Below are 26,863 nucleotides of genomic sequence, written 5' to 3' on the forward strand. Positions count from 1 at the left end.
ACACAATCGCGTGTGTATAGGGAGTACAGTGGAGGACTGAGCTCACATCCTTGTGGGGACTCGGAGCTGAGGACTGTTGTGGAAGGTGCTCTTGCCTATCCTGACAGATTGAGGTCTGTTGGTGAGGAAGTCAAGGGAGGGGTCAAGTCAGAGATTGAAGAGTTTGGTTACAAGTCTCGTCGGGATAATGGTGTAGTCTATGAACTGCAGTCTCATGTAGGTGTCCTTGTCGAAGTGTTCGAGTGTCAAGTGGCACAACTGTCACTATTTTAATGCATTTATACACCTATGTTGCATTTAATATGCATGCAAACTCAAAGACATTCAAGGCTCAACAGGAACTGACAGTGATCGATGGCTTCATGATGCCCCCGACACCAACCAAGGAACTTGCACTAAGGCATGCAGGCATCAAGTCACCGTAGCGATTTGGCAGGACAAAGGGCTTTTCACAGTAACTTCACTGCAGTGTTAATGTGAGCCTACTTGTGACAATTAAAAGATTATTATTATAAGAATTTAGAGTACCCAATTTGTTATTTCCAATTAAGGGGCAATTTAGTGTGGTCAATCTACCTAGCCTGCACATCTTTGGATTGTGGGGCCGAAAACCACACATACACGGGGAGAATGTGCAAACTCCACACGGACAGTGACCAAGAGCCGGGATCGAACCTGGGACCTCGGCGTCATGAGGGAGCAGGGCTAACCCTCTGCGCCACTGTGCTATTCAAAAGATTATTATTAGTCTTTTGTGATTCATGTACGAGAATAGCCAGATCCCTCTGCATTTCAGAACTCTGCAATCTCTCTGCATTGAGAAAACATGCTTCTATTTTATTTGGAGAATTTTACATTTCTTTCCCCTTTTACTCATATGTCAGATCTTTGACCGCTCACTAACTTATTGATATTCCTTTGCAGCTCGTTTATGTCCTCTTCACATCTTACTTTCCAATTGTCTATGTGGTGGTTGGAGGTCAATGATCTCAGTTTCAGGACATCACTGCAAGAGTGTCCTAGGCCCAATCATCTTCAACTGCTTCATCAATGACTTTCCTTCCATTATAAGATCAGAAGTGGGATGTTCGCTGATGATTGCATAATGTTCAGTACCAATCGCGACACCTCAGATACTGAAGCAGTTCATGCCTAAATGCAGCAAGACATGGGATAATATCCAGGCTTGGGCTGTGGCAGGTAATATTCATGCCATACAAGTGACAAGCAATGGCCATCAAATCATCATCTCATGACATTCAATGGTATTACTTGCTATTAGCTATGGAATTCCTTGCCCAGTAAAGCTGTTGAGGCTCCTTCATTAAATGTTTTTAAGATAAAGATAGATAGTTTTTTGAAGAATAAAGGGATTAAGGGTTGTGGTGTTCGGGCCGGAAAGTGGAGCTGAGTCCAAGAAAGATCAGCCATGATCTCATTGAATGGCGGAGCAGGCTCGAGGGGCCAGATGGCCTATTCCTAGTTCTTATTAGTGAGGTCAGGGATAGGGTTAAAAGTTCGAAAGAGGGCACCGGCAAGCAGGACGCTGGTTTGAAGTGTGTCTACTTCAACGCCAGGAGCATCCGGAATAAGGTGGGTGAGCTTGCAGCATGGGTTGGTACCTGGGATCTCGATGTTGTGGCGATTTCGGAGACATGGGATAATATCCAACAGGCCAACAAGCGGTGAGGCCACATTGGATTTGGTTTTGGGTAATGAACCAGGCCAGGTGTTAGATCTGGAGGTAGGTGAGCACTTTGGAAACAGTGACCACAATTCGGTGACCTTTACGTTAGTGATGGAAAGGGATAAGTATACCCCGCAGGGCAAGAGTTATAGCTGGGGGAAGGGCAATTATGATGCCATTAGACATGACTTAGGATGTGTTGGTTGGAGAAGTAGGCTGCAAGGGTTGGGCACACTGGATATGTGGAGCTTGTTCAAGGAACAGCTATTGCATGTTCTTGATAAGTACGTACCAGTCAGGCAGGGAGGAAGGGGTCGAGCGAGGGAACCATGGTTTACCAAAGAAGTGGAATCTCTTGTTAAGAGGAAGAAGGAGGCCTATGTGAAGATGAGGCATGAAGTTTCAGTTGGGGCGTTTGATAGTTACAAGGAAGCGAGGAAGGATCTAAAGAGAGAGCTGAGACGAGCAAGGAGGGGACATGAGAAGTCTTTGGCAGGTAGGATCAAGGAAAACCCAAAAGCTTTCTATAGGTATGTCAGGAATAAAAGAATGACTAGGGTAAGAGTAGGGCCAGTCAAGGACAGTGGTGTGAAGTTGTGTGTGGAGGCTGAGGAGATAAGCGAGATACTAAATGAATACTTTTCGTCAGTATTCACTCAAGAAAAAGATAATATTGTGGAGGAGAATGCTGAGACCCAGGCTATTAGAATAGATGGCATTGAGGTGCGTAGGGAAGAAGTGTTGGCAATTCTGGACAAGGTGAAAATAGATAAGTCCCCGGGGCCGGATGGGATTTATCCTAGGATTCTCTGGGAAGCCAGGGAAGAGATTGCTGAGCCTTTGGCTTTGATTTTTAGGTCATCATTGGCTACAGGAATAGTGCCAGAGGACTGGAGGATAGCAAATGTGGTCCCTTTGTTCAAGAAGGGGAGTAGAGATAACCCCGGTAACTATAGGCCGGTGAGCCTAACGTCTGTGGTGGGTAAGGTCTTGGAGAGGATTATAAAAGATACGATTTATAATCATCTAGATAGGAATAATATGATTAGGGATAGTCAGCATTGTTTTGTGAAGGGTAGGTCATGCCTCACAAACCTTATCGAGTTCTTTGAGAAGGTGACTGAACAGGTAGACGAGGGTAGAGCAGTTGGTGTGGTGTATATGGATTTCAGTAAAGCGTTTGATAAGGTTCCCCACGGTCGGCTATTGCAGAAAATACAGAGGCTGGGGATTGAGGGTGGTTTAGAGATGTGGATCAGAAATTGGCTAGTTGAAAGAAGACAGAGTGGTAGTTGATGGGAAATATTCAGAATGGAGTTCAGTTACGAGTGGCGTACCACAAGGATCTGTTCTGGGGCCGTTGCTGTTTGTCATTTTTATAAATGACCTAGAGGAGGGCGCAGAAGGATGGGTGAGTAAATTTGCAGACGACACTAAAGTCGGTGGAGTTGTAGACAGTGCGGAAGGATGTTGCAGGTTACAGAGGGACATAGATAAGCTGCAGAGCTGGGCTGAGAGGTGGCAAATGGAGTTTAATGTGGAGAAGTGTGAGGTGATTCACTTTGGAAAGAACAGGAATGCGGAATATTTGGCTAATGGTAAAATTCTTGATAGTGTGGATGAGCAGAGGGATCTCGGTGTCCATGTACATAGATCCCTGAAAGTTGCAACCCAGGTTGATAGGGTTGTGAAAAAGGCCTATGGTGTGTTGGCCTTTATTGGTAGAGGGATTGAGTTCCGGAGCCATGAGGTCATGTTGCAGTTGTACAAAACTCTAGTACGGCCGCATTTGGAGTATTGCGTACAGTTCTGGTCGCCTCATTATAGGAAGGACATGGAAGCCTTGGAACGGGTGCAGAGGAGATTTACCAGGATGTTGCCTGGTATGGAGGGAAAATCTTATGAGGAAAGGCTGATGGACTTGAGGTTGTTTTCGTTAGAGAGAAGAAGGTTAAGAGGTGACTTAATAGAGGCATACAAAATGATCAGAGGGTTAGATAGGGTGGACAGCGAGAGCCTTCTCCCGCGGATGGAGGTGGCTAGCACGAGGGGACATAGCCTTAAATTGAGGGGTAATAGATATAGGACAGAGGTCAGAGGTGGGTTTTTTACGCAAAGAGTGGTGAGGCCGTGGAATGCCCTACCTGCAACAGTAGTGAACTCGCCAACATTGAGGGCATTTAAAAATTTATTGGATAAGCATATGGATGATAAGGGCATAGTGTAGGTTAGATGGCCTTTAGTTTTTTTCCATGTCGGTGCAACATCGAGGGCCGAAGGGCCTGTACTGCGCTGTATCGTTCTATGTTCTATGGGTAGAGCAGGGACAGGAATGGTTGTTGCAGGTTCCAGGATTTAGATGTTTCTGTAAGAACAGAGAAGATGGTAAAAGAGGGGGGGGGGGGGGGGGGGGGGGGGTGGCATTGTTAATCAAGGAAAGTATTACGGCGGTAGAAAGGATGCTTGAGGACTCGTCTACTGAGGTAGTATGGGCCGAGGTTAGGAACAGTAGAGGAGAGGTCACCCTGTTGGGAGTTGTCTATAGACCTCCGAATAGTTCCAGAGATGTAGAGGAAAGGATTGCAAAGATGATTCTCGACAGGAGCGAGAGTAACAGGGTAGTTGTTATGGGGGACTTTAACTTTCCAAATATTGACTGAAAATATTATAGTTCGAGTACTATAGATGGGTCAGTTTTTGTGCAGTGTGTGCAGGAGGGTTTTCTGACACAGTATGTAGACAGGCCAACAAGGGCGAGGCCACATTGGATTTGGTACTAGGTAATGAACCCGGCCAGGTGTTAGATTTAGATGTAGGTGAGCACTTTGGTGATAGTGATCACAACTCGGTTATGTTTACTTTAGCAATGGGCAGGGATAGGTATATACCGCAAGGCAAGAATTATAGCTGGGGGAAAGGCAATTATGATGCTATTCGGCAAGATTTAGGATGTATAGGATGGGGAAGGAAACTGCAGGGGATGGGTACAATCGAAATGTGGAGCTTTTTCAAGGAACAGCTACTGCGTGTCCTTGATAAGTATGTACCTGTCAGGCAGGGAGGAAGTTGTCGAGCAAGGGAACCGTGGTTTACTAAGGAAGTTGAAGCACTTGTCAAGAGGAAGAAGAAGGCTTATGTTAGGATGAGACATGAAGGCTCAGTTAGGGCACTTGAGAGTGACAAGTTAGCCAGGAAGGACCTAAAGGGAGAGTTAAGAAGAGCGAGGAGAGGACACGAAAAGTCGTTGGCGGATAGGATCAAGGAAAACCCTAAGGCTTTCTATAGGTATATTAGGAACAAAAGAATGACTCGAGTAAGATTAGGGCCAATCAAGGATAGTAGTGGAAAGTTGTGTGTGGAATCAGAGGAGATAGGGGAAGCGTTAAATGGATATTTTTCGTCAGTGTTTACACTGGAGAAAGACAATGTTGTCGAGGAGAACACTCAGGTTCAGTCGACCAGGCTAGATGGAATTGAGGTTCATAAGGAGGAGGTGTTAGCAATTTTGGAAAGTGTAAAAATAGATAAGTCCCCTGGGCCAGATGGGATTTATCCTAGGATTCTCTGGGAAGCCAGGGAGGAGATTGCAGAGCCTTTGTCCTTGATCTTTATGTCGTCTTTGTCGACAGGAATAGTGCCGGAAGACTGGAGGATAGCAAATGTTGTCCCCTTGTTCAAGAAGGGGAGTAGAGACAACCCTGGTAATTATAGACCTGTGAGCTTTACTTCGGTTGTGGGTAAAATGTTGGAAAAGGTTATAAGAGATAGGGTTTATAATCATCTTGAAAAGAACAAGTTGATTAGCGATAGTCAACACGGTTTTGTGAAGGGTAGGTCATGCCTCACAAACCTTATTGAGTTTTTTGAGAAGGTGACCAAACAGGTGGATCAGGGTAAAGCTGTTGATGTGGTGTATATGGATTTCAGTAAGGCGTTTGATAAGGTTCCCCACGGTAGGCTATTGCAGAAAATAAGGAAGTATGGAATTGAAGGTGATTTAGCGGTTTGGATCAGTAATTGGCTAGCTGAAAGAAGACAGAGGGTGGTGGTTGATGGCAAATGTTCATCCTGGAGTTCAGTTACTAGTGGTGTACCGCAAGGATCTGTTTTGGGGCCACTGCTGTTTGTCATTTTTATAAATGACCTGGAAGAGGGTGTAGAAGGATGGGTTAGTAAATTTGCAGATGACACGAAGGTCGGTGGAGTTGTGGATAGTGCTGAAGGATGTTATAGGATACAGAGGGACATAGATAAGCTGCAGAGCTGGGCTGAGAGGTGGCAGATGGAGTTTAATGCGGAAAAGTGTGAGGTGGTTCACTTTGGAAGGAGTAACAGGAATGCAGAGTACTGGGCTAATGGCAAGATTCTTGGTAGTGTAGATGAACAGAGAGATCTCGGCATCCAGGTACATAAATCCCTGAAAGTTGCCACCCAGGTTAATAGGGCTGTTAAGAAGGCATATGGTGTGCTAGCCTATATAAGCAGGGGGATTGAGTTTCGGAACCACAAGGTCATGCTGCAGCTGTACATAACTCTGGTGCGGCCGCACCTGGAGTACTGCGTGCAGTTCTGGTCACCACATTATAGGAAGGATGTGGAAGCTTTGGAAAGGGTTCAGAGGAGATTTACTAGGATGTTGCCTGGTATGGAGGGAAGGTCTTATGAGGAAAGGCTCAGGGAATTGAGGTTGTTTTCGTTAGAGAGGAGAAGGCTGAGAGGTAACTTAATAGAGACATACAAGATAGAGGGTTAGATAGGGTGGACAGTGAGAGTCTTTTTCCTCGGATGGTGATGACCAACACGAGGGGACATAGCTTTAAATTGAGGGGTGATAGATATAGGACAGATATCAGAGGCAGTTTCTTTACTCAGAGAGTAGTAGGGGTGTGGAACGCCCTGCCTGCAACAGTAGTAGACTCGCCAACTTTAAGGGCATTTAAGTGGTCACTGGATAGACATATGGATGAAAATGGAATAGTGTAGGTCAGATAGGCTTCAGATGGTTTCACAGGTTGACGCAACATCGAGGGCCGAAGGGCCCGTACTGCGCTGTAATGTTCTATGTTCTATTACCATCACTAAATATCCTAGGGTCTACTATTGACCAGAATCTAAACTATACTAACCACATAAATACAGTGGCTAGAAGGGCAGGTGTGAGGCTAGGAACCCTGCAGCAGGTATCTCACCTCCTGACTCCCCAAAGCCTGCCCAAGATCTACAAGGTACAAGTCAGGAGTGTGATGGAATACTCTCCACTTACCTGGATGAGTGCAGCTCCAACACACCAGAAACTCGACACTGTCCAGAACAACACATCCCATTTGATTATCCCTTTCCATAAACATTAATCCCTCCACCTCCAAAGTGGAGATGGTCCACTCACGTTGATGCAACAGTCAAGAAAGCCCAACAACGTCTCTACTTCCTACGGAAGCTAAAGAAGTTTGGCATGTCTGCATCGACTCTCAAACTTCTACAGATGTGCCGTAGAGAGCATCCTATCCAGCTGCATCACAACTTGGTATGGCAACTGTTCGGCCCAAGATCGCAAGAAACTGCAGAGTGTGGTGTACTCAGCCCAACGCATTACACATCGTGCTATTCCGGCAGGATAGTATTCGTTGTGCCTGGCGTATATCGTGCTATTCCAGCAGAATAGTATCCGTTGTGCCCAGCGCACATCGTGCTATTCCAGCAGAATAGTCTTTGTTGAGCACGGCGCACATCGTGCTATTCCAGCAGAATAGTATTCTTTGTGCCCGGTGCACATCGTGCTATCCCAGCAGAATAGTATTCTTTGTGCCCGGCACACAGCGTGCTATTCCAGCAGAATAGTATTCTTTGTGCCCGGTGCACATCGTGCTATCCCAGCAGAATAGTATTCTTTGTGCCCGGCACACATCGTGCTATTCCAGCAGAATAGTATTCTTTGTGCCCGGTGCACATCGTGCTATTCCAGCAGAATAGTATTCTTTGTGCCTGGTGCACATCGTGCTATTCCAGCAGAATAGTATTCTTTGTGCCCGGTGCACATCGTGCTATTCCAGCAGAATAGTATTCTTTGTGCCCGGTGCACATCGTGCTATCCCAGCAGAATAGTATTTGTTGAGCCTGGGGCACATCGTGCTATTCCAGCAGAATAGTATTTGTTGAGCCTGGCGCACATCGTGCTATTCCAGCAGAATAGTATTCTTTGTGCCTGGCGCACATCGTGCTATTCCAGCAGAATAGTATTCTTTGTGCCTGGCGCACATCGTGCTATTCCAGCAGAATAGTATTCGTTGTGCCCGGCACACATCGTGCTATTCCAGCAGAATAGTATTCGTTGTGCCCGGCACACATCGTGCTATTCCAGCAGAATAGTATTCTTTGTGCCCGGTGCACATTGTGCTATTCCAGCAGAATAGTATTCTTTGTGCCCGGCACACATCGTGCTATTCCAGCAGAATAGTATTCTTTGTGCCTGGCGCACATCGTGCTATTCCAGCAGAATAGTATTCTTTGTGCCTGATGCGCATCGTGCTATTCCAGCAGAATAGTATTCTTTGTGCCCGGCACACATCGTGCTATTCCAGCAGAATAGTATTCGTTGTGCCCGGCACACATCGTGCTATTCCAGCAGAATAGTATTCTTTGTGCCTGATGCGCATCGTGCTATCCCAGCAGAATAGTATTCTTTGAGCCTGATGCGCATCGTGCTATCCCAGCAGAATAGTATTCTTTGTGCCTGATGCGCATCGTGCTATTCCAGCAGAATAGTATTCTTTGTGCCCGGCACACATCGTGCTATTCCAGCAGAATAGTATTCGTTGTGCCCGGCACACATCGTGCTATTCCAGCAGAATAGTATTCTTTGTGCCTGATGCGCATCGTGCTATTCCAGCAGAATAGTATTCGTTGTGCCCGGCACACATCGTGCTATTCCAGCAGAATAGTATTCTTTGTGCCCGGTGCACATCGTCTTATTCCAGCAGAATAGTATTCGTTGTGCCTGGCGCACATCGTGCTATTCCAGCAGAATAGTATTCTTTGTGCCCGGTGCACATCGTCTTATTCCAGCAGAATAGTATTCGTTGTGCCTGGCGCACATCGTGCTATTCCAGCAGAATAGTATTCTTTGTGCCTGGCGCACATCGTGCTATTCCAGCAGAATAGTATTCTTTGAGCCTGATGCGCATCGTGCTATTCCAGCAGAATAGTATTTGTTGAGCCTGGCGCACATCGTGCTATCCCAGCAGAATAGTATTCATTGTGCCTGGCGCACATCGTGCTATTCCAGCAGAATAGTATTCTTTGTGCCTGATGCGCATCGTGCTATTCCAGCAGAATAGTATTCTTTGTGCCTGATGCGCATCGTGCTATCCCAGCAGAATAGTATTGTTTGTGCCTGGCGCACATCGTGCTATTCCAGCAGAATAGTATTCTTTGTGCCTGGCGCACATCGTGCTATTCCAGCAGAATAGTATTCTTTGTGCCCGGCGCACATCGTGCTATCCCAGCAGAATAGTATTCTTTGTGCCTGGCGCACATCGTGCTATCCCAGCAGAATAGTATTGTTTGTGCCTGGCGCACATCGTGCTATTCCAGCAGAATAGTATTCTTTGCGCCTGATGCGCATCGTGCTATCCCAGCAGAATAGTATTCTTTGAGCCCGGCGCACATCGTGCTATTCCAGCAGAATAGTATTCTTTGCGCCTGATGCGCATCGTGCTATCCCAGCAGAATAGTATTCTTTGAGCCTGATGCGCATCGTGCTATCCCAGCAGAATAGTATTCTTTGTGCCTGGCGCACATCGTGCTATCCCAGCAGAATAGTATTGTTTGTGCCTGGCGCACATCGTGCTATTCCAGCAGAATAGTATTCTTTGCGCCTGATGCGCATCGTGCTATTCCAGCAGAATAGTATTCTTTGAGCCTGATGCGCATCGTGCTATTCCAGCAGAATAGTATTCGTTGTGCCCGGCACACATCGTGCTATTCCAGCAGAATAGTATTGTTTGTGCCTGGCGCACATCGTGCTATCCCAGCAGAATAGTATTCTTTGTGCCTGGCGCACATCGTGCTATCCCAGCAGAATAGTATTCTTTGAGCCTGATGCGCATCGTGCTATCCCAGCAGAATAGTATTGTTTGTGCCTGGCGCACATCGTGCTATTCCAGCAGAATAGTATTCTTTGAGCCTGATGCGCATCGTGCTATCCCAGCAGAATAGTATTCTTTGAGCCCGGCGCACATCATGCTATCCCGTCAGAATAGCGGGAGCCCCTAAATGGACTTTGCGTCGGGTGCCGAAAGGAGCGCGATGCTCCCACCCCGTAGCAGCTGACGCAATCCGGTTCATGCCCAGCATTTAAATATGCTTAGACCTTTTCAGGCTGGAGTCTCCCAGTTCCCGGGATACCCCCCTCACCGGCTGAGCGCCAAATTCTCCATTCTATATATTAAAGCTCAGCATCCGATCTGTTTTAAGATCTTTGTTAACCTGTCCTGCCCCCCAAGATTCATATGCACACATCCCAACGAACTTTCTCTTCTTGTATTCCCTTCAAAATTGTACCATTTAACATGCAGTCTCCCTCTTCACTCCTTCTCCCAAAATATACGTTAGACTTACCATGTATTCACCCATTTCAGTACCCTACCGTATCTTCTTGAAGTCTCTTGCTACTTTCTTAATTGTTTAGCCAACTTTACCATGACGATGGTTCCCTTTATATTCCATGGGTTTCAAATTTTGCAAACAAGCCGATTATGTGGTACTTTGTCAAACAACTTTTGAAATTGCATCAACTACACAGCACAAAATCCACCTCCCCAAAAAAAACTTGATTAAATTAGTCAAAGAAAATGCTGTTCTAGCCGATGGGCGAGGACAATACGGATCTCTAGTGGGGCAGGCACATCATAGAAAATACAAGGAGTAGGCCATTCGGTCCTTTGAGCCTGCTCCACCATTCATTCTGATCTCATAGAATGTACAGTGCAGAAGGAGGCCATTCAGCCCATCGAGTCTGCACCAGCTCTTGGAAAGAGCACCCTACCCAGATCCACACCTCCACCCTATCCCCATAACCCAGTCCAACACTAAGGGCAATTTTGGGACACTAAGGGCAATTTAGCATGGCCAGTCCACCTAACCTGCACATCTTTGGACTGAGAGGGGAAACCGGAGCACCCGGAGGAAACCCACGCACACACGGGGAGAACGTACAGACTCCACACAGACAGTGACCCAAGCCGGGAATCAAACCTGCGACCCTGGAGCTGTGAAGCAATTGTGCTAACCACAATGCTACCGTGCTGCCCACTGATGGTGGCCATTCATCCAACTCAGTAACCGGTTCCTGCAATGAAGACCAGAACACCATTTTCCTTCTTTACCGCCTGCTGTACCTGCATGCTTACCTTCAGTGACTGGTGTACGAGGACACCCAGGTCTCGATACACATTGCACACATTCCACTCTCCTAATTTATGGTCATTCAGATAATAATCTGCCTTCCTGTTTTTGTGGAAAACCTCACAGTTATTCACATTATACTGCATCTGCCATGCAGTTAACCACTCACTTAACTTTTTCAAATCACATTGAAGGATTTCTGCATCCTCCTCACAGCTCACCCTCCCACCCAGCTTTTATGTCATTTGCAAATTGGGAGATATTGGCCGGAATTCTCCGTTTGGGAGACTCCAGCCAGTGTACTATTTGTATTTCCATTGGGGACACTATCCATTCCACGATTCAGCACATACAAATGGGCCAGCACTCTGCCGGCACAAATTGATAGCAATTTCAGGCCCGGTGGGCGGTGTAACTGCTGGGGCCAGAATTAGCGGGAAAGAGCCTGGCAGCTGGAGCTGTTTTTAAGCGCTCCAATCACTACACATTAATTGCAGCCACGAAAATAGCTCAGAGAAGAGCTTCATGGACAGCTGGTGATCTGGAGGAGTGCGCATCACTGGTGAAGGCTCTGCCCCGAGTGAGACAGCCAGGAAAGGCTCCAAAGGCCACTGTGCAGGCATCCTTTGGTTGGGATGAGCTCAGCTAATCCTCGGCTTCCTCTTCTTTATTCCTACTCTTTGGTTTCCTGTCTACCAACCAGTTTTCTATCTATCTCAATATACTATCCCTAATCCCAACTGCTTTAATTTTACACACTAATCTCTTATGTCAGAACTTATCAAAAAACCTTCTGAAAGTCCATATAAACCACATTCACTGGCTTCCCCTCATCAACGCGACTAGTTACATCCTCACATTATTCCAGTAGATTTATCAAGCAGTATTTCCTTTCATAAATCCATGCTGACTCTGACCAATTATACCACTGTTCTGCTATAAAATCTTTTATAATGGATTCTAGATTTTTCCCCACTGCCAACATCAGGCTGACTGGTCTATAATGGTCTGTTTTACCTCTACCTCCCTTTTTAAAATCGTGGGTTTACATTAGCTATCCTCCAATCTGTTGGAATTGTTCTGGAGTCTATAGAATCTTGGAAGGTGACCACCAATGCATCCGCTATTTCCACCAAGGGCCACTTCCTTGAGTACTCTGGGATGTGGATTATCAGGCCCTTGGGATCTATCAGCTTTCAATTCCATTAATTTCCCCAAAGCCATTTCCCTACTAAAACTGATTTCCTTCAGTTCTTCCCTCTCACTCAACTTTGTGTTCCTCAACATTTCTGCTATGTTATTTGTGTCCTTTTTTGTGAAGACAGAACTGAAATATGTATTTAGTTGGTCAGCCATTTCTTTGCCCCCCCATTATAAATTAATTTGTACATTTCTCTTCACTAATCTTTTTCTCTTCACATACCTATAGAAGCTTTTACAGATACTTTTTACGTTTCGTGTAAGCTTACTCTCCTGCTACCCTTCTTAATCAAACCCTTTGTCCTCCTTTGCTGAATTCTAAACTGCTCACAATCCTCAGGTTTCTTCCCAATCCTCAGGTTTCTTGTATGCCTCTTCCTTGGATTTAATGCTGTCTCTAATTTCCCTTGTAAGCCATGGGTTGGCCACCTTTCCCATTTTACTTTGCGCCACAATGAACAATTGTTGCAGTTTCCCCCATGCACTCTAATGGTCGCTCATTCCCAAGGGGCCTCACTCAACTGGATTACCAATTATTCCTTTCTCATTACACAATACCTAGTCTAGGATGGTCTGCTCTCTAGTTGGTTCCTCAACGCATAGGTCCAGAAAACCACCCTGTATACACTCTAGGCTACTACTAATTTGATTTGTCCAATCAGTATACAGATCAAAGTCACCCATAATTACAGATGTTTCTTTATCGCATGCGTCTCTAATGAACTGTTTTAGTGCCATCCCCAGTTTTTGGATCTTTATACACCCCACTAACTTCTTTCTTCCCCCCCCCCTTTTTTTTTGCTGTTTCTCAGCTCTATCCATACAGATTTCACATAGTCAAAGAGTTACTATCCTTCCTCACTATTGTGTAAATTTCCTCTTTAACCAGCAATGCAACCCTACTGCCTTCGCCTCTTTGTCTCTCGTGATTGGCTCTTAGGAGGGTCATAAGTGTTACGAGGGATGAAAACGAGTCACACCTCAGTACACAAACTCCTCTACAAAAATAAGAAATGGCCAATCAATTTAAAAACTGTAGGTTTAAGTGGCTTTAAACTTTCAACTACGGGGCTTCTGTAAGAAAATTCCAGGAGATTCAATTACCATGGATGTCAGGAGACAAGTTGATCTGTGAAGCCTCAAAAAGTTCCACTAAAAATGGCAGTCAACTTATACGCAGAGTATAAAAATGAACTGCTGCCATGGACGTTGGTAGTTGCCATTTTGAAATGGTCATCAGCATCCAATGCAAAGAGTGTTTCTTAAAGTCACACGCATCTTTGTAACACAGCCTGCATCACCCTCTTGTTCCCATCTCTAAGGTACCAGTAAATAAAATAACATGCATTTGTGGGGTGAGTTGAGGCTGGCTACTTGAGTAGAATACATGTCGTGGCTGAAAAGCCGGGATAGGGTGACCTATATGCCGAATATATGCAAAAGCATGATTCTGGGGCATGAAAAACAGGGTCAGCTTTTTGCTGGGGTCAACTTATCTACTGTGATTTATGAGACATGCTCCTATTTCACTAATTATATTGGAAGATACGCAAATATCCCTTTCTCTCAGCACAAATGAATAGTTTCCAGGGTTGCAAACATGACATTCATATTAAGAGTTTTACATCAGGGCTTTTGAGGTTGTCCAGCCAAGTGCTATCAGCAGTACAATGTAAAGCTGTTTTCTACATATAGCCAAGCACTGCAATATGGAAATGGAGGAATTAAACAAAACAAAGAAAGATTGTAGAAAATAAAAGTATAATTTGAAAACGACAGAACAAAATACAGCAAACAGCGCAAAGGAGTGTGAATAGAAAAATTCATAAGACAAAAGGAAAGATTAAGGAACAATGGGGGGGAAAAGATAATAATTCAATAAAAGATAACTAAGAATGAGAACAGTAAGGAGTCTTACAACACCAGGTTAAAGTCCAACATGTTTGTTTCAAACACTCGCTTTCGGAGCACTGCTCCTTCCTCAGGTGAATGGCCGGAATCACCTGAGGAAGGAGTTGTGCTCCGAAAGTTAGTGTTTGAAACAAACATGTTGGACTTTAACCTGGTGTTGTAAGACTTCTTACTGTGCTCATCCCAGTCCAACTGGCTACTAGGAATGAGAAAGTAGAAGTCATTAGTGGATCCCAGTAAAGAGACAGCAATTATTTTCATCATTAAAATGATTGGAGTTCTTCCCTACCTCAACAACTCTGTAGGATTTTTTGGTGTTGTTCTCCTCCTTCTCCTCTTTGAAGTCTGTCACGGAGATAATTTTGCTGTTGGTGCTGTTCTCCTGGAGCTGCTCATTCAAAAAGCATCAATAAGGCTCAGAATTAAAGTATTTGCTTTAATAGGTCACTTTGAACATACACAAAACAGCTAATCCTATTCAGACCCAACTGCAATGCAGTCCAACACACTGACAGTAGTTCAAAATCTTCATCATCGGGCTCTTTTGTCAGGATTCTGTTTATCTACAAGTGAAATCATGTCAATGCTTGTGCAAAAAATCTTCCCTTTTGCCCTTCTCCTTCATTAATATCTCAGTCTGCACTCGGTCAGACAGGTATCTGCCATTTGAGCTGCTGTGATGCTCAAGAACCAAGTGCAATTCCCTTTTCCCATTGCTGCTAATAAGTTATTGTACCTCCAACCATCACACTGATTAGCAGTTACACTAATTATTAATAGGTAATAATCTTAACATAAACAAACCACGTGATGGTATATGGGTAAAAACTATCAGAGTGCGCCTCCTTCCATTCTCATGTCTAGCACATGTTAAAGTCCATTGAGGGTAATCAGTTAGGAATCAAACTCATCAATAGGAACATGGACAGACAATATAGTACTACGTCTGAAACATTTTAACATACCTGATGGATAAATGTTGTAGGTGGATCATTCTTTTGCACTTCTTCCTTCTGGACAGGTTTCTTGGCCTCCCTGCCACGGGAGGTTGAGCGCTTGGGGATCTGTGTTCTAGCAGGGGAACGTGATCGAGATCTGCTACGTTGTCGAGAAATTGACCGTTTCTTTGTTTTAAAATAATTTAAGGGCTAATGATAAAAATAAGTCATTGATTACTTAACATGTAATTTACTAGCATTTACATGTAATTTACTAGCATTTACAAAGATTCACTATCAACTTGAAGAATTAACTTTCTGCTCATAAATCAAATAGCTCTCATTTTGTTTCACTGAATCCATATTTACATTATCCACATTTTGCTCATGTCAAATACTACAAAATCTGTAATAATAAATAATGATGCTTCAACTACAGACTAAGGGCGCGATTTCATGGATTTGTTTAATTTGAGCAAGAGTGTGATGAGGCCGGTGAATAGCGGGAAGAGGCAAAACAAGTCCAGGCAGCGGGCGATCAAGAGGGTTGTTTGACCTGACTGCCTGTCCCTCTTCTGCGGCCAGGTGTTCCTGGAGAGGGAGCATGTGGTGTCTAGAGCAGGGGTGGGCAAACTACGGCCCGCGGGCCGCATGCGGCCCGCCAAAGGTATTTCTGCGGCCCACCAAGTCATTAAAAAAAAAAAAAAAAAAATTTTTTTTTTTTAAAAAAAATTTTTTATTTTTTTTTAAATTTTTTTTTTAACGGTTAATGGGCGGGGGGGGCTGTTGGGTTACTTACTGGTATAGGGTGGATACGTTGACTTGAGTAGGGTGATCATTGCTTGGCACAACGTCGAGGGCCGAAGGGCCTGTTCTGTGCTGTACTGTTCTATGTTCTATATGAGGCGCCCAGAATCATAACCGGGTGACGTAATTATTTTACTTAATATACTATGCGGCCCTTTGTGAATTGTGAATTTCTGAATGCGGCCCTTGCACGGAAAAGTTTGCCCACCCCTGGTCTAGAGGCACCCTCAAGACCTTCCGTGCTGTTGCGCACCGCAGGGGTTGGGGCACCTTAATGCCCCATTCATCACATTTTGATTTAATGCCTTGGTGATTTGTTTCTGATCTCAGGCAGATTCCATTTGGGACTGCCCTTTTAATTTATCCCTCAGTTGTGTTATACAAAATAGTTGGAACACTGTGGTAAGAGCTTCTTGTGGGTTAGTAGCTGTATGCAGGGGTCTCACAATATGCCAAGCTTGAACTTAAAAGACCAGACTGTAAGCCCTGGTTATGAATAACAATGTAGCAGAAGAAGAACTTTAACTCGGTGAATGATTGCTTGATAGGAAGCCTTTTGAGGAAAACAAGTGTACCTTGTTGACAATTTAATTTACAAAACGGTAGAAGGGCAGTGCAAAATTGCACGTTTTTACTATCCACCAATTTGTTTTCTGAACAGCAATGGAAAGCTGAAATTGAAATGTGGACCCAGGTTACTTCAATACCCCAAAAGAAGCAAGCTGTGGCATGAGCACTGTCATTACCAACCAAAACTTTGGATTTAACAGCTGATCACGCTGGAAGGAAATTCCGGTCCCACACTGGTGCACGGGTTTCCCGGTGGCGAAGGGTGCCCCGTTGACAATGGCAGGACCGCTAGATCGAAATGGCAGGCCATCTCCCCCTCCCCTGGCAGGGTGGTCGATAAATCCCACCCAGGTAGTTAGGTATTTTCAGAATGGAAATGGCAAATGAAAGTCTCTGGATTTATGAAAGGAAAACCATGTTTGACAAATCTACTGGAATTTTGAGAGGATGTAACTAGTTGAGTTGACCGGTGGCACCTAATGGATGTGGTATATTTGGACTTTCAGAAGGCTTTTAGCAAAGTCCCACATTAATCGATTAGTGTGTAAAATTAAAGCACATCAGAGTAGGGGTGGTGTATGGATAGAAAACTGGTTGGCAGATAGGAAACAAAGAGTAGGAATTAACGGATCTTTTTCAAATTGGCAGGCAGTGACTAATGGGATATTGCAGGGATCAGTGCTAGGAGCCTAGCTACACATGCGCGGCCACACAGGCGTAACTGCAGGGCCCTGCTGGCAGTCGGAGCTGCGGGACGCAGGCTGGGGCCCTGCTGGCCCCCTTGAAGACAGAGAAGCACCCTGGACTTTCTAGGAAAAAATCCAGTGATTTGTGCCCGTTTTCCGGCGGGCGTGGGAACTTAGTCCCCAGAAGGGAGAATCCCACCCAATATCACCAAAGTTGCAGATGACACCAAGTTGGGTGAGGAGGGTGCAGAGATCCTTCAGTGTGATTTGGACAAGTTGAGCGAGTGGGCGAATGAATGGCAGATGCAGTATAATTTGGATAAATGTGAGGTTATCCACTTTGGTAGCACTGAGGAGAGAGGAATGTGCAACAAGGCCTGGGTGTCCTCACACACCAGTCACTGAAGGCAAGTATGCAGTATAGCAGGTGGCAAAGAAGGCAAATGGTATGTTGGCCAAAGGCAGTGCAGAAGGAAGTCATTCGGCCCATCGAGTCTACACCGGCCCTTGGAAAGAGCACCCTACTTAAGCCCACATCCCACCCCATCACCGTAACCACACCTAACCTTTTTGGACACGTGGGGCAATTTAGCATGGTCAATCCACCCAACCTGCATATCTTTGGACTGTCGGAGGAAACCGGAGCACGCGGAGGAAACCCATGCAGACACAGGGAGAAAAAGTGTAAACTCCACAATCACCAGAGGCTGGAATTGAGCCCAGGTCCCTGGAGCCGTGAGGCAGCAGTGCTAACTACTGTGCCGCCTTGATCATAATGAATGGCAAAGGGCTGAATAGCCTCCTCCTCCTATTTTCTATGAAATCTGCTTACATTCCTATTCTTTTTAAATTTGCATCATATGTGGAGGCTTGCTAGAAGTTAAAGAAACTTCTGATAACATTCAAATAATTAATTATCGTCAAAGTTTTAGAATTATTTATGATCAACTTGTAGTTTCAAGCACAGGGCTGTTAAGCGATTCTTTCAAACGTGCATAGGTTTGGCCATGGAACAAGGACAGAATCAGGTTTGGTTGTGTTGACTCCGCCAATGGAGTCATTTGATACGGTCAAGAAACACTTGGAAGAAAAGTCCCCGGGATGGGATAGCAGATGAGACTGTACTACTCATCTAATCAAAGTGTAAATACCTTCAGGAGATAGATGAAGAGGATTTTTTTTTTAATTACCAGTTTTATTAAGAAGAAAAAATTGAAAATTGGTACACGAAAGAGGTCAAACATTATTTGCAGAAGGCAGATGAAGAGTCACAAGATGTAGCGTGTTAACTTTTGGATCCCATTCTAATGTTGCTGCCTGACCTACTTAGCATTTCCAGCATTATTCTGGTTTTGTATTAAGTGTAGATCTCAGTAAAACACCTCAAGAATAACCACTGTTTGCTTTAGGTGATTGGAACAGAATGAACATGATAAGAAACTCACCAATAAACAGTCACAATTTAAAAAAACTTCCCAAAAAGAGAACAGATGTGTTTTCCCAATCATTTTTTTAGGATTCCACTGACTGCTGAACTCAAGAGATTCTGGTCTTTGCTGGATGTTTGATAGGATTTCCTGCCAACTTTGAAGGAGGCAAGAGAAAAGTGTAGCCACCTGGGGTGACCACGTCCCGATTACAAAATGGACACTTGCAGAGAATGAAGGGAAAAATGGACAATGCTGAGAAAGCAAGCAGGTGCAAGGTTTGTCTGTGGATTGAAGTTTGCAGCTCCCAGACTAGACCGATACTGCAAAGCCATTAGCATACTATTGAGCTATCTCCAGGGATAAAAGAGAAACATTTAAGCAAACGATACCAAAGCAGACACCCCGGCGCCAGAGGAGACTAAAACAAAAGCAGGCCAACAGTCACCTAGAGCCCGCCCAGCGATCAGGCAGCCACCCCTTTATTGGAGAAAATCAATACCGATGATTAGGATATGGTCTAATTAATTGGGGCCAAGTTCAAGGCCCGCCCAAAAGCGTGCAAAGCCCCTTTGTGGTATAAAGGAAGCCCCCCCAAGTCGTTCACCGGGCCCACATGACAGTGGCCCGGATGAGCAGGTTCTTTGGGGTGGACGATGGGTGCGCAAGGTGTGCGGGAGGGTCAGCGAACCATGTCCACATGTTCTGGGCATGCCCGAAGCTTAGGGGATTCTGGCAGGGGTTTGCAGAGGTCATGTCCAAGTTGTTAAAAACAAGGGTGGCACCAAGTCCAGAGGTGGCGATTTTCGGAGTGTTGGAAGACCCGGGAGTCCAGGAGAAAGAGGCAGACGTTCTAGCCTTTGCTTCCCTGGTAGCCTAGAGACGGATTCTATTAGCTTGGAGGGACCCAAAGCCCCCGACTACAGAGACCTGGCTAGCTTTCTCTATCTGGAGAAAATCAAATTCGCCCTGAGAGGGTCAATGTTAGGATTTGCCTGGAGGTGGTAGCCATTCACCAACTTCTTTGTGGAAAATTAGCCGTCAGCAGAAGGGGGGGGGGGGGGGGGGATTAGATTAGATTAGTTTAGAGTAGGTGATTAGTAAAGGTGGGATCGGTAAGGGGAGGAAGACGGCTTTTGCACTGTTTGTAAATTCATGTATATTGTTTATTTTGTTGTACAACCATAAATACCTCAAAAAAAATGTTTATTAAAAACAAGAAACAGCAACAATTAGGGGCTTGTTTAGCAAACAGTTGGCTTGTAATGCAGAACAAGGCCAGCAGTACGGGTTCAATTCCCGTACCAGAACAGGCGCCGGAATGTGGCGACTAGGGGCTTTTCACAGTAACTTCATTGAAGCCTACTTGAGAATAAACGATTTTCATTTTTCATTTTCAATTAACTTGGTGCAAGTGCAAGAGATCAGGTTAACCACCATTAAACGGTTCAAATGTCAACCATTCTTATTCTGGATAGAGAGGGGATTGTTGGTATGTTAGCTGGCATGATAGGGATCAAAGGGATGGATTTGTTTAACCAAAAATTTTTCCTGTTCTTACAAATTCTTTCCAAGACAACTTTTGTTTCCTCTGGCAAAAAAAGAGATGTAATAATCAAACATTCTGCCATCTGAACTTCCAGCCAGAGAATCGTGGGCCTCCTTCGGCACACTCCCAATCTAGCATCTCAAATGTAGGTGGTACAAGAGATTGTAAGCAGCATCGAGATCCAAGCCAGTGAGTGGAGAGGGCTACTTTCCACAGTAGGTAAAAGTATCATGCGCCGTTATGAATCAATTGTTGGCCAGATTTTCTGCAAATGGTGAAACACAATCAATTGCATAATTCAAAGCATTTAATATTTACAGAATCTGGGGATGAGGAGGAGAGGGTACAATAATTTAAAATGAAAGACAGTTATAGCACAACTGCATGCAACAACTCGATCATTTTCTTTACATCTTAAAATGTCTGGTCACCAACATCACCTTGACATCACTTTCTTTCAGGTTCAGCTCAGTGCCATCCTTGTACTTGACTGCATACAGCTGGGTGCTCTTGTTGTAACCCGTCACTCGTACCTCATAGTACAGTTGACTACCTGGCCAACGGCCCATTACCATTTCACCATCCGAGAACATTTTGGCTGGCATTCTCTGCAAGGGAAACAGATACTTCAGTCTATTTGCGGTAAGCAGCCAAGGAGAGAATATGCAAATAAAAGTTATCTGGCTATTGATCATAGTATTCCTTTCTTCCTGAAAAGTTGACTGGTGGTGATTTAACCCGAGGATCACACCCTTAGCCGAGAGGCAAGGAAGGTTGAGAAGGCGGGCCTTTATGAATAATCAGAGTACAGTCACAGATTCTGCATTGGACAAATTATCTTATAGAAATGTTGGTGCTTTAGGACCTTCGAATCTCTACAGTGCAAAAGGAGACCATTTGGCCCATCATGTCTGCACCAACCCTCTGAAAGAACACCCCACCTAGGCCGACTATCCTGCCCTATCCCTGTAACCCTCACCTAACTTGTGCATCCCTCGCCGCTAAGCATGGCCAATCCACCTAACCAGCACATCTTTGGGAAGAAACCGAAGCACCTGGAATAAACCCATGCCTTCTGAAACTCCAAATACACCACATTCATTGGCATCCCCTCATCAACTCTACTAGTTATATCCCCATTCGGCCATCAAGTCTGCACTGACCCTCCAAAGGAGCATTTCATCCAGGCCACATCCCTACCCTATCCCCATCCAAATGCAGGATGCAAACTTTTCATTTTGTGCAAATTGCCTTTTGGTCCGCAAGTGACCCAGCTCCTCCTTTTAGGATTTATATGCCAATAGATTACTTTAGTTTTATGTTAGTTGTCAGCCACTTTCCGTATTCGCTCTTTGCTTTTTCTCCACCCCTCTGAACCTTCTGTATTCTGTCTGGTTCTCCAAATTGTATTTTCCACCTGACACCCATCATTTTTTTTTTCAAATTTATAATAAAATAGTAATCGCTTATTGTCACAAGCAAGCTTCAAATGAAGTTACTGTGAAAAGCCCTTAGTCGCAACATTCCCAGTGCCTGTTCAGGGAGGCTGGAACAGTAATTGAACCCGCGCTGCTGGTCTTGTTCTGGATTACAAGCCAGCTGTCTTAGCCCACTGTGCTAAACAAGCCCTTGGTAAAAGCACAACACTTGAGCCATCACCTCCATCCTATCCCCGTAACCCTACCTAACCTTTTTGGACACTAAAGGCAATTTAGCATGACCAATCCACCTAACCTGCACATCTTTGGACTGTGGGAAGAAACTGGAGCACCCAGGAGGAAACCCATGCAGACATGGGGAGAACGTGCAGACTACGCACAGACAGTGACCCAAGCCAGAAATTGAATCTGGGACCCTGGAGCTGTGAAGCAACTGTGCTAACCACTATGCTACCGTGGTGCCCAGGGGTTATTGGGGAGGGTTGAAAGAGGAACACCAGGGTGTAGAAAATACTAGAAGAGGACAGGTAGCACTAAAATAGAGAATAGCAAGATGCTAGGTGGGACTAGAGGAAGGAAAAAAAACTAATAACAGTCTAAATCAGTTTACAATGCATGTATGTGAATGCATGGAGTGAGTGTGGTAGATATGATTGGTGAGTGACAGTGCCGATTGCCATGTGAAATTACAATGCCCGTGATGGCTTAGAGACTGGGTATTAAATGTTCCAGGATGGAAGGTTTTTGGGAAGGGATGAAAAGGTGAAGAGGTAACGGTCCTGATTTAAGGAGAGCATTGCAGTGCTGGTGAAAGAGGACATTTTCAGTGTACTCAATTATTTTTTCCCCCCCCCAATTAAAGGGGTACGTTAGCATAGTCAATCCACCTAACCTGCACATCGTTGGGTTGTGGGGCAAAACCCACGCAGACACGGGGAGAATGTTCAAATTCCAGATGGACAGTGACCCGGGGCCAGGATCAAACCCGGATCCTCAGCGCCATAGGCAGCAGTGCGAACCGCTGCGCCACCGTGCCGCTCCTGACACGTTATACACAATGTTTCTTCTTCATGTTCATTTCTACCTCCTTTAAGAGCTCTGGGTTTGTTTGCCCTGTCTTTTCTTTTTGAACCACCTCCTCTTTGACGGCAGCCCATTGTTCAGCGAGCGCTTCTCCTGCCAACCAGTGGCTCCAATTTATTTGGCCCAGATTCATTCTTATCCAATTGAAGTTAGCTTTCCCCAGTTAATTATTCGTACTCTATCTTTTTCCATCGTCCTCAAGTGTTCTCCCACTGACTTCATCTACTTGGCCCACAACACTCCCAAGAACCAGCTCTAGTAGCAGTGCCTCCTTTCTTTTTGGACTGGACCCACCTACTGCTATAGAAAATTCTCCTGAACACAATCTAGGAACTCTGCCCTTTACAATCACCATCCTAGTCTATATTTGGATACTTAAACGTTCCCCCATTATAATTATAGGGGCTGGTTTAGCACAGTGGGCTAGCACAGTTTAGCAGAACAAGGCCAGCAGCACAGGCTCATTTCCTGTTCCAGTCTCCGCAACGTAGCGACTTGGGGGTTTTCCCCAGTAACTTCATTGCAGCCTACTTGTCACAATAAGCTATTATTAATGTTTGCACCTCTCTCTAATTTCCTTCCAGATTTGTTCCTCTACATCCTTCTCACTATGATGGTGGCCTAAAGACTATACCAAGCAATGTAACTGTACCTTTATGTTCCTTAGCTCTAGCCAAATCAATTAGTCCTCAATCTCAGAAGGATTTGGACAAGCTAGGGGAGTGGACAGTGAATTTGAAAATGAAATACAATGTATTTTGTACACTTTTGAAGGAGGAATTACTATTTTCTAAATGGGGAAATGCTTAGGAAATTCGAAGCACAAAGGGATTTGGGTGTCCTTGTTCACGATTCTCTCAAGGTTAACATGCAGGTTCAGTTGTTAGTCAGAAGGCAAATGCAATGTTAGCATTCATGTTGAGAGGGCTAAAATACAAGACCAGGGATGTACTTCTGAGGCTGTATACTGCTCTGGTCAGACCCCATTTGGAGTATTGTGAACAGTTTTGGGCCATGTATCCAAGGAAGGATGTGCTGGCCTTGGAAAGAGTCCAGAGGAGTTCACAAGAATGATCCCTGGTATGAAGAGATTGTATGAGAAACGGTTGAGGACTCTGGGTCTGTATTCGTTGGACTTTAGAAGGATGAGGGGGGATCTTATTGAAATTTACAGGATACCGCGAGGCCTGGATCGAGTGGACGTGGAGAGAATGTTTCCACTTGTAGGAAAAGCTAGAACCAGAGGGCAATACTCTGGGCAAATTTCTGGCTGTCGCCGATACACTCCTAAGCGCTGCGCCCGTGGAGGAGGTCTCTCCAGGGAGGAAACAAAGTTCAAATACACATCAATATGGTGACCACATCACTGCCGGTATCGGATGAGAAGTCGAAGCTCAAAGCAGAAACGGCTAAGTATCCGGTGCTTCAGAAGGTGATCTGGTGCCAGAGCAGCCTTCTCGAAGGTCATCCCTCGGAAAGCCACTGGCTCAGACGGGCACTCGTGTCTTGCGCGGATTAGCTGGCAGGGGTATTCGCAGACACTTCCTCTCTTTACAACAATCCGAGGTCCCTATCTGCTTCAAGAAGACGACCATCATCCTTGTACCAAAAAATGCCAAACAGCGTGCCTTCATGACTTATCGTCCAATGGCTCTGACATCCATCATCATGAAGTGCTTCGGAAGGTTAGTCATGGCACGAATCAACTCCAGCCTCCCGGATTGCCTTGATCTAGTACAGTTCGCCTACTGCTGCAACAGGTTCCACAGCAGACGCCATCTCCATCGCCTTGCACTCTACAGTGGAACTTTAAAAGGTACCTGCCAGTAACCTTTAAGTAAATCCATTTTGGAAATAAAAGTGGACTGTCCCACCTTCTCAATGCAGTCCTCCAACCATGGGATAGGATCAGAGTCCGGTCTTGTAACTGCACTAACCTTTGTATAGTCCACACACAACTGTAGGGTACCATCTAGTTTTGGTATCATCACTATGGGCGAGCTCCATTGGCTGCCACCCACTTTAATTATGCCATTTATAAAACATATTTTCAATTTCTTTGTTAACTTGTGCCAATTTTAAAGGGTTAAGTCTATATGGATGTTGTTTGATTGGAACAGCATTTCCCACATCTACATCATGTATAGCCATTTTAGTACTTCCCAATTTATCTCTACAAACTTGCCCACGTGATATCAATAACTCTTTCAGGTCAGTACGTTTTTCCTCTGGAAGGTAACTCAACAATTTATCCCAATTTTTAAGAACATCCTTGTTTTCCAATTTAATTTGAGGTATGTCATCTGGATTTGGTTCGTCACTTTGAGTTAGAATCATTAAAACTTCCTTTTTCTCTCCTTCCCTTTCAAAGTACCTTTTAAGCATATCCACATGACACACTCGGTGAGTCTTCCTTCTATCTGGTGTTTTTAACCACATAATTCACCTCACTTAATTTCCTTTCAATCTGATACGGTCCACAAAACCTTGCTTTTAAAGGTTCACCTACACTGGTAACAACACTAAAACTTCATCTCCACAGGCAAAACTTTGAAGTTTGGATTTCTTGTCTGCCACACGTTTCATCACATTTTGTGCAACTTTTAAATGTTGTCTAGCCTGCTCTATTTAATTGTTCCCTAAAATTTGACATGTAATCCCCGATTTCTCACTCACCAATTTTTCCTTAATCAATTTGGCTGGTTTAGCACACTGCTAAAATCGCTGGCTTTGAAAGCAGACCAAGGCAGGCCAGCAGCACAGGCCAATTCCCGTACCAGCCTTCCCGAGAAGGCGCCGGAATGTGGCGACTAGGGGCTTTTCACAGTAACTTCATTTGAAGCCTACTTGTGACAATAAGAGATTTTCATTTCATACCTCATGACCAAAAATTAGTTCAAAATGACTGAATTTGGTTGACTCACGAGATGCATCCCTAATTGCAAACAGTACAAATGGCATTCCTTCATCCCAATCTTCTGGATAATCGTGACAACAAACCTTCGACAATGTCTGATGCCACCTTTCTAACACTCCCTGCGATTCTAGATGGTACACAGTTGATTTAAATTGTTTTATTCCCAAGCTATCTATAACTTCTTTGAATAACCTGGAGGTAAAATTTGATCCGATTGTATTTCTGTGGGTAGTCTATTTCTAGTAAAGAATTTAAATAACTCCTCCATAATCTTTTTAAGCTGTAATATTACGTACTGGAATGGCCTCTGGAAACCTAGACGACACATCCATTATAGTCAGATATTGATTTCCACTTTTGGTTTTAGGAAGCGGTCCTACGCAATCAATTAGGACCCTTGTAAAAGGTTCCTCAAATGGGTATTCAGGGCACTGGTTTTATCACTGCTTGATGTTTCCCTATCACTTGACGTGTGACATGATCGACAAAATTTAACTGCATCTTTATGTAGTCCAGGCCAATAAAAATGTTTCTGGATTTAGCTTGAGTTTTCCTTATTCCCAAATGACCTCCCACTGGTACCTCATGTGCAACTCGCAACACCTCCTTTCTATACCGTGCCAGCAACACTATTTGATGAACTGAACTTCTGCCCACTTTTCATCTGCCTGCATATGTAAAGGTCTCCATTTTCTCATCAAGACATCATTTTTACAGTAATAACACTCTGGTATCCACTCAGGTTCCTCTTTCGTATCTGCTTTCTGATGCATCCGTTTTATGTCTACATCTTCCTGCGCCAATTTTCCTGAACTAAAAAAGTATTTGCCTCATCCTCCACCTGTTCTTTTCAACCATCTGATCAAAAATCGTTTCTGATAAGTGCACTTCAACTTCACTCTGATTTCTCCTCTTGTCTTAACCTGTGACTTTGCGACCTTGTTACTACGCAATCTGGAAAAATCCCAGGATATTCGTCCTTCAACACTTCAGTTGTCTGATTTTCCACTGGCTTATCAACCACAGTAGGCATCACTCCCACCTGCGATCCAGCTTTCCAACTGGACTTTCCAACCTTGCATTACATAACTGAAGACTACTCCTCTCACCTTGAATGCCACATATTACCACCTTTTCTGGCAACATTCTTCCCATACTACATAACTCTTCATCTCTTACCATGAAAGATTGACTAGCTCCCGTATCTCTTAAAATTGTGACTTCTTTACCTTCCCCAATATAACAGA

General features: G+C 44.6%; 1 protein-coding gene across 1 annotated transcript in view; it reads right to left on the reverse strand.

Moving 5' to 3' along the window:
• LOC119966918 (delta(14)-sterol reductase LBR-like) overlaps positions 1–26,863 on the reverse strand; it is an 81,762-nt gene that overhangs the window by 43,134 nt on the left and 11,765 nt on the right. The window contains 3 exon segments of the mRNA XM_038798876.1: positions 14,490–14,588; positions 15,166–15,348; positions 20,618–20,785. Of these exon segments, the coding sequence (XP_038654804.1) occupies positions 14,490–14,588; positions 15,166–15,348; positions 20,618–20,782 (447 nt within the window). The 5' untranslated portion in view covers positions 20,783–20,785.

The sequence above is a fragment of the Scyliorhinus canicula genome, chromosome 6 (genome assembly GCF_902713615.1).
Source record: "Scyliorhinus canicula chromosome 6, sScyCan1.1, whole genome shotgun sequence".
Taxonomy (NCBI): domain Eukaryota; kingdom Metazoa; phylum Chordata; class Chondrichthyes; order Carcharhiniformes; family Scyliorhinidae; genus Scyliorhinus; species Scyliorhinus canicula.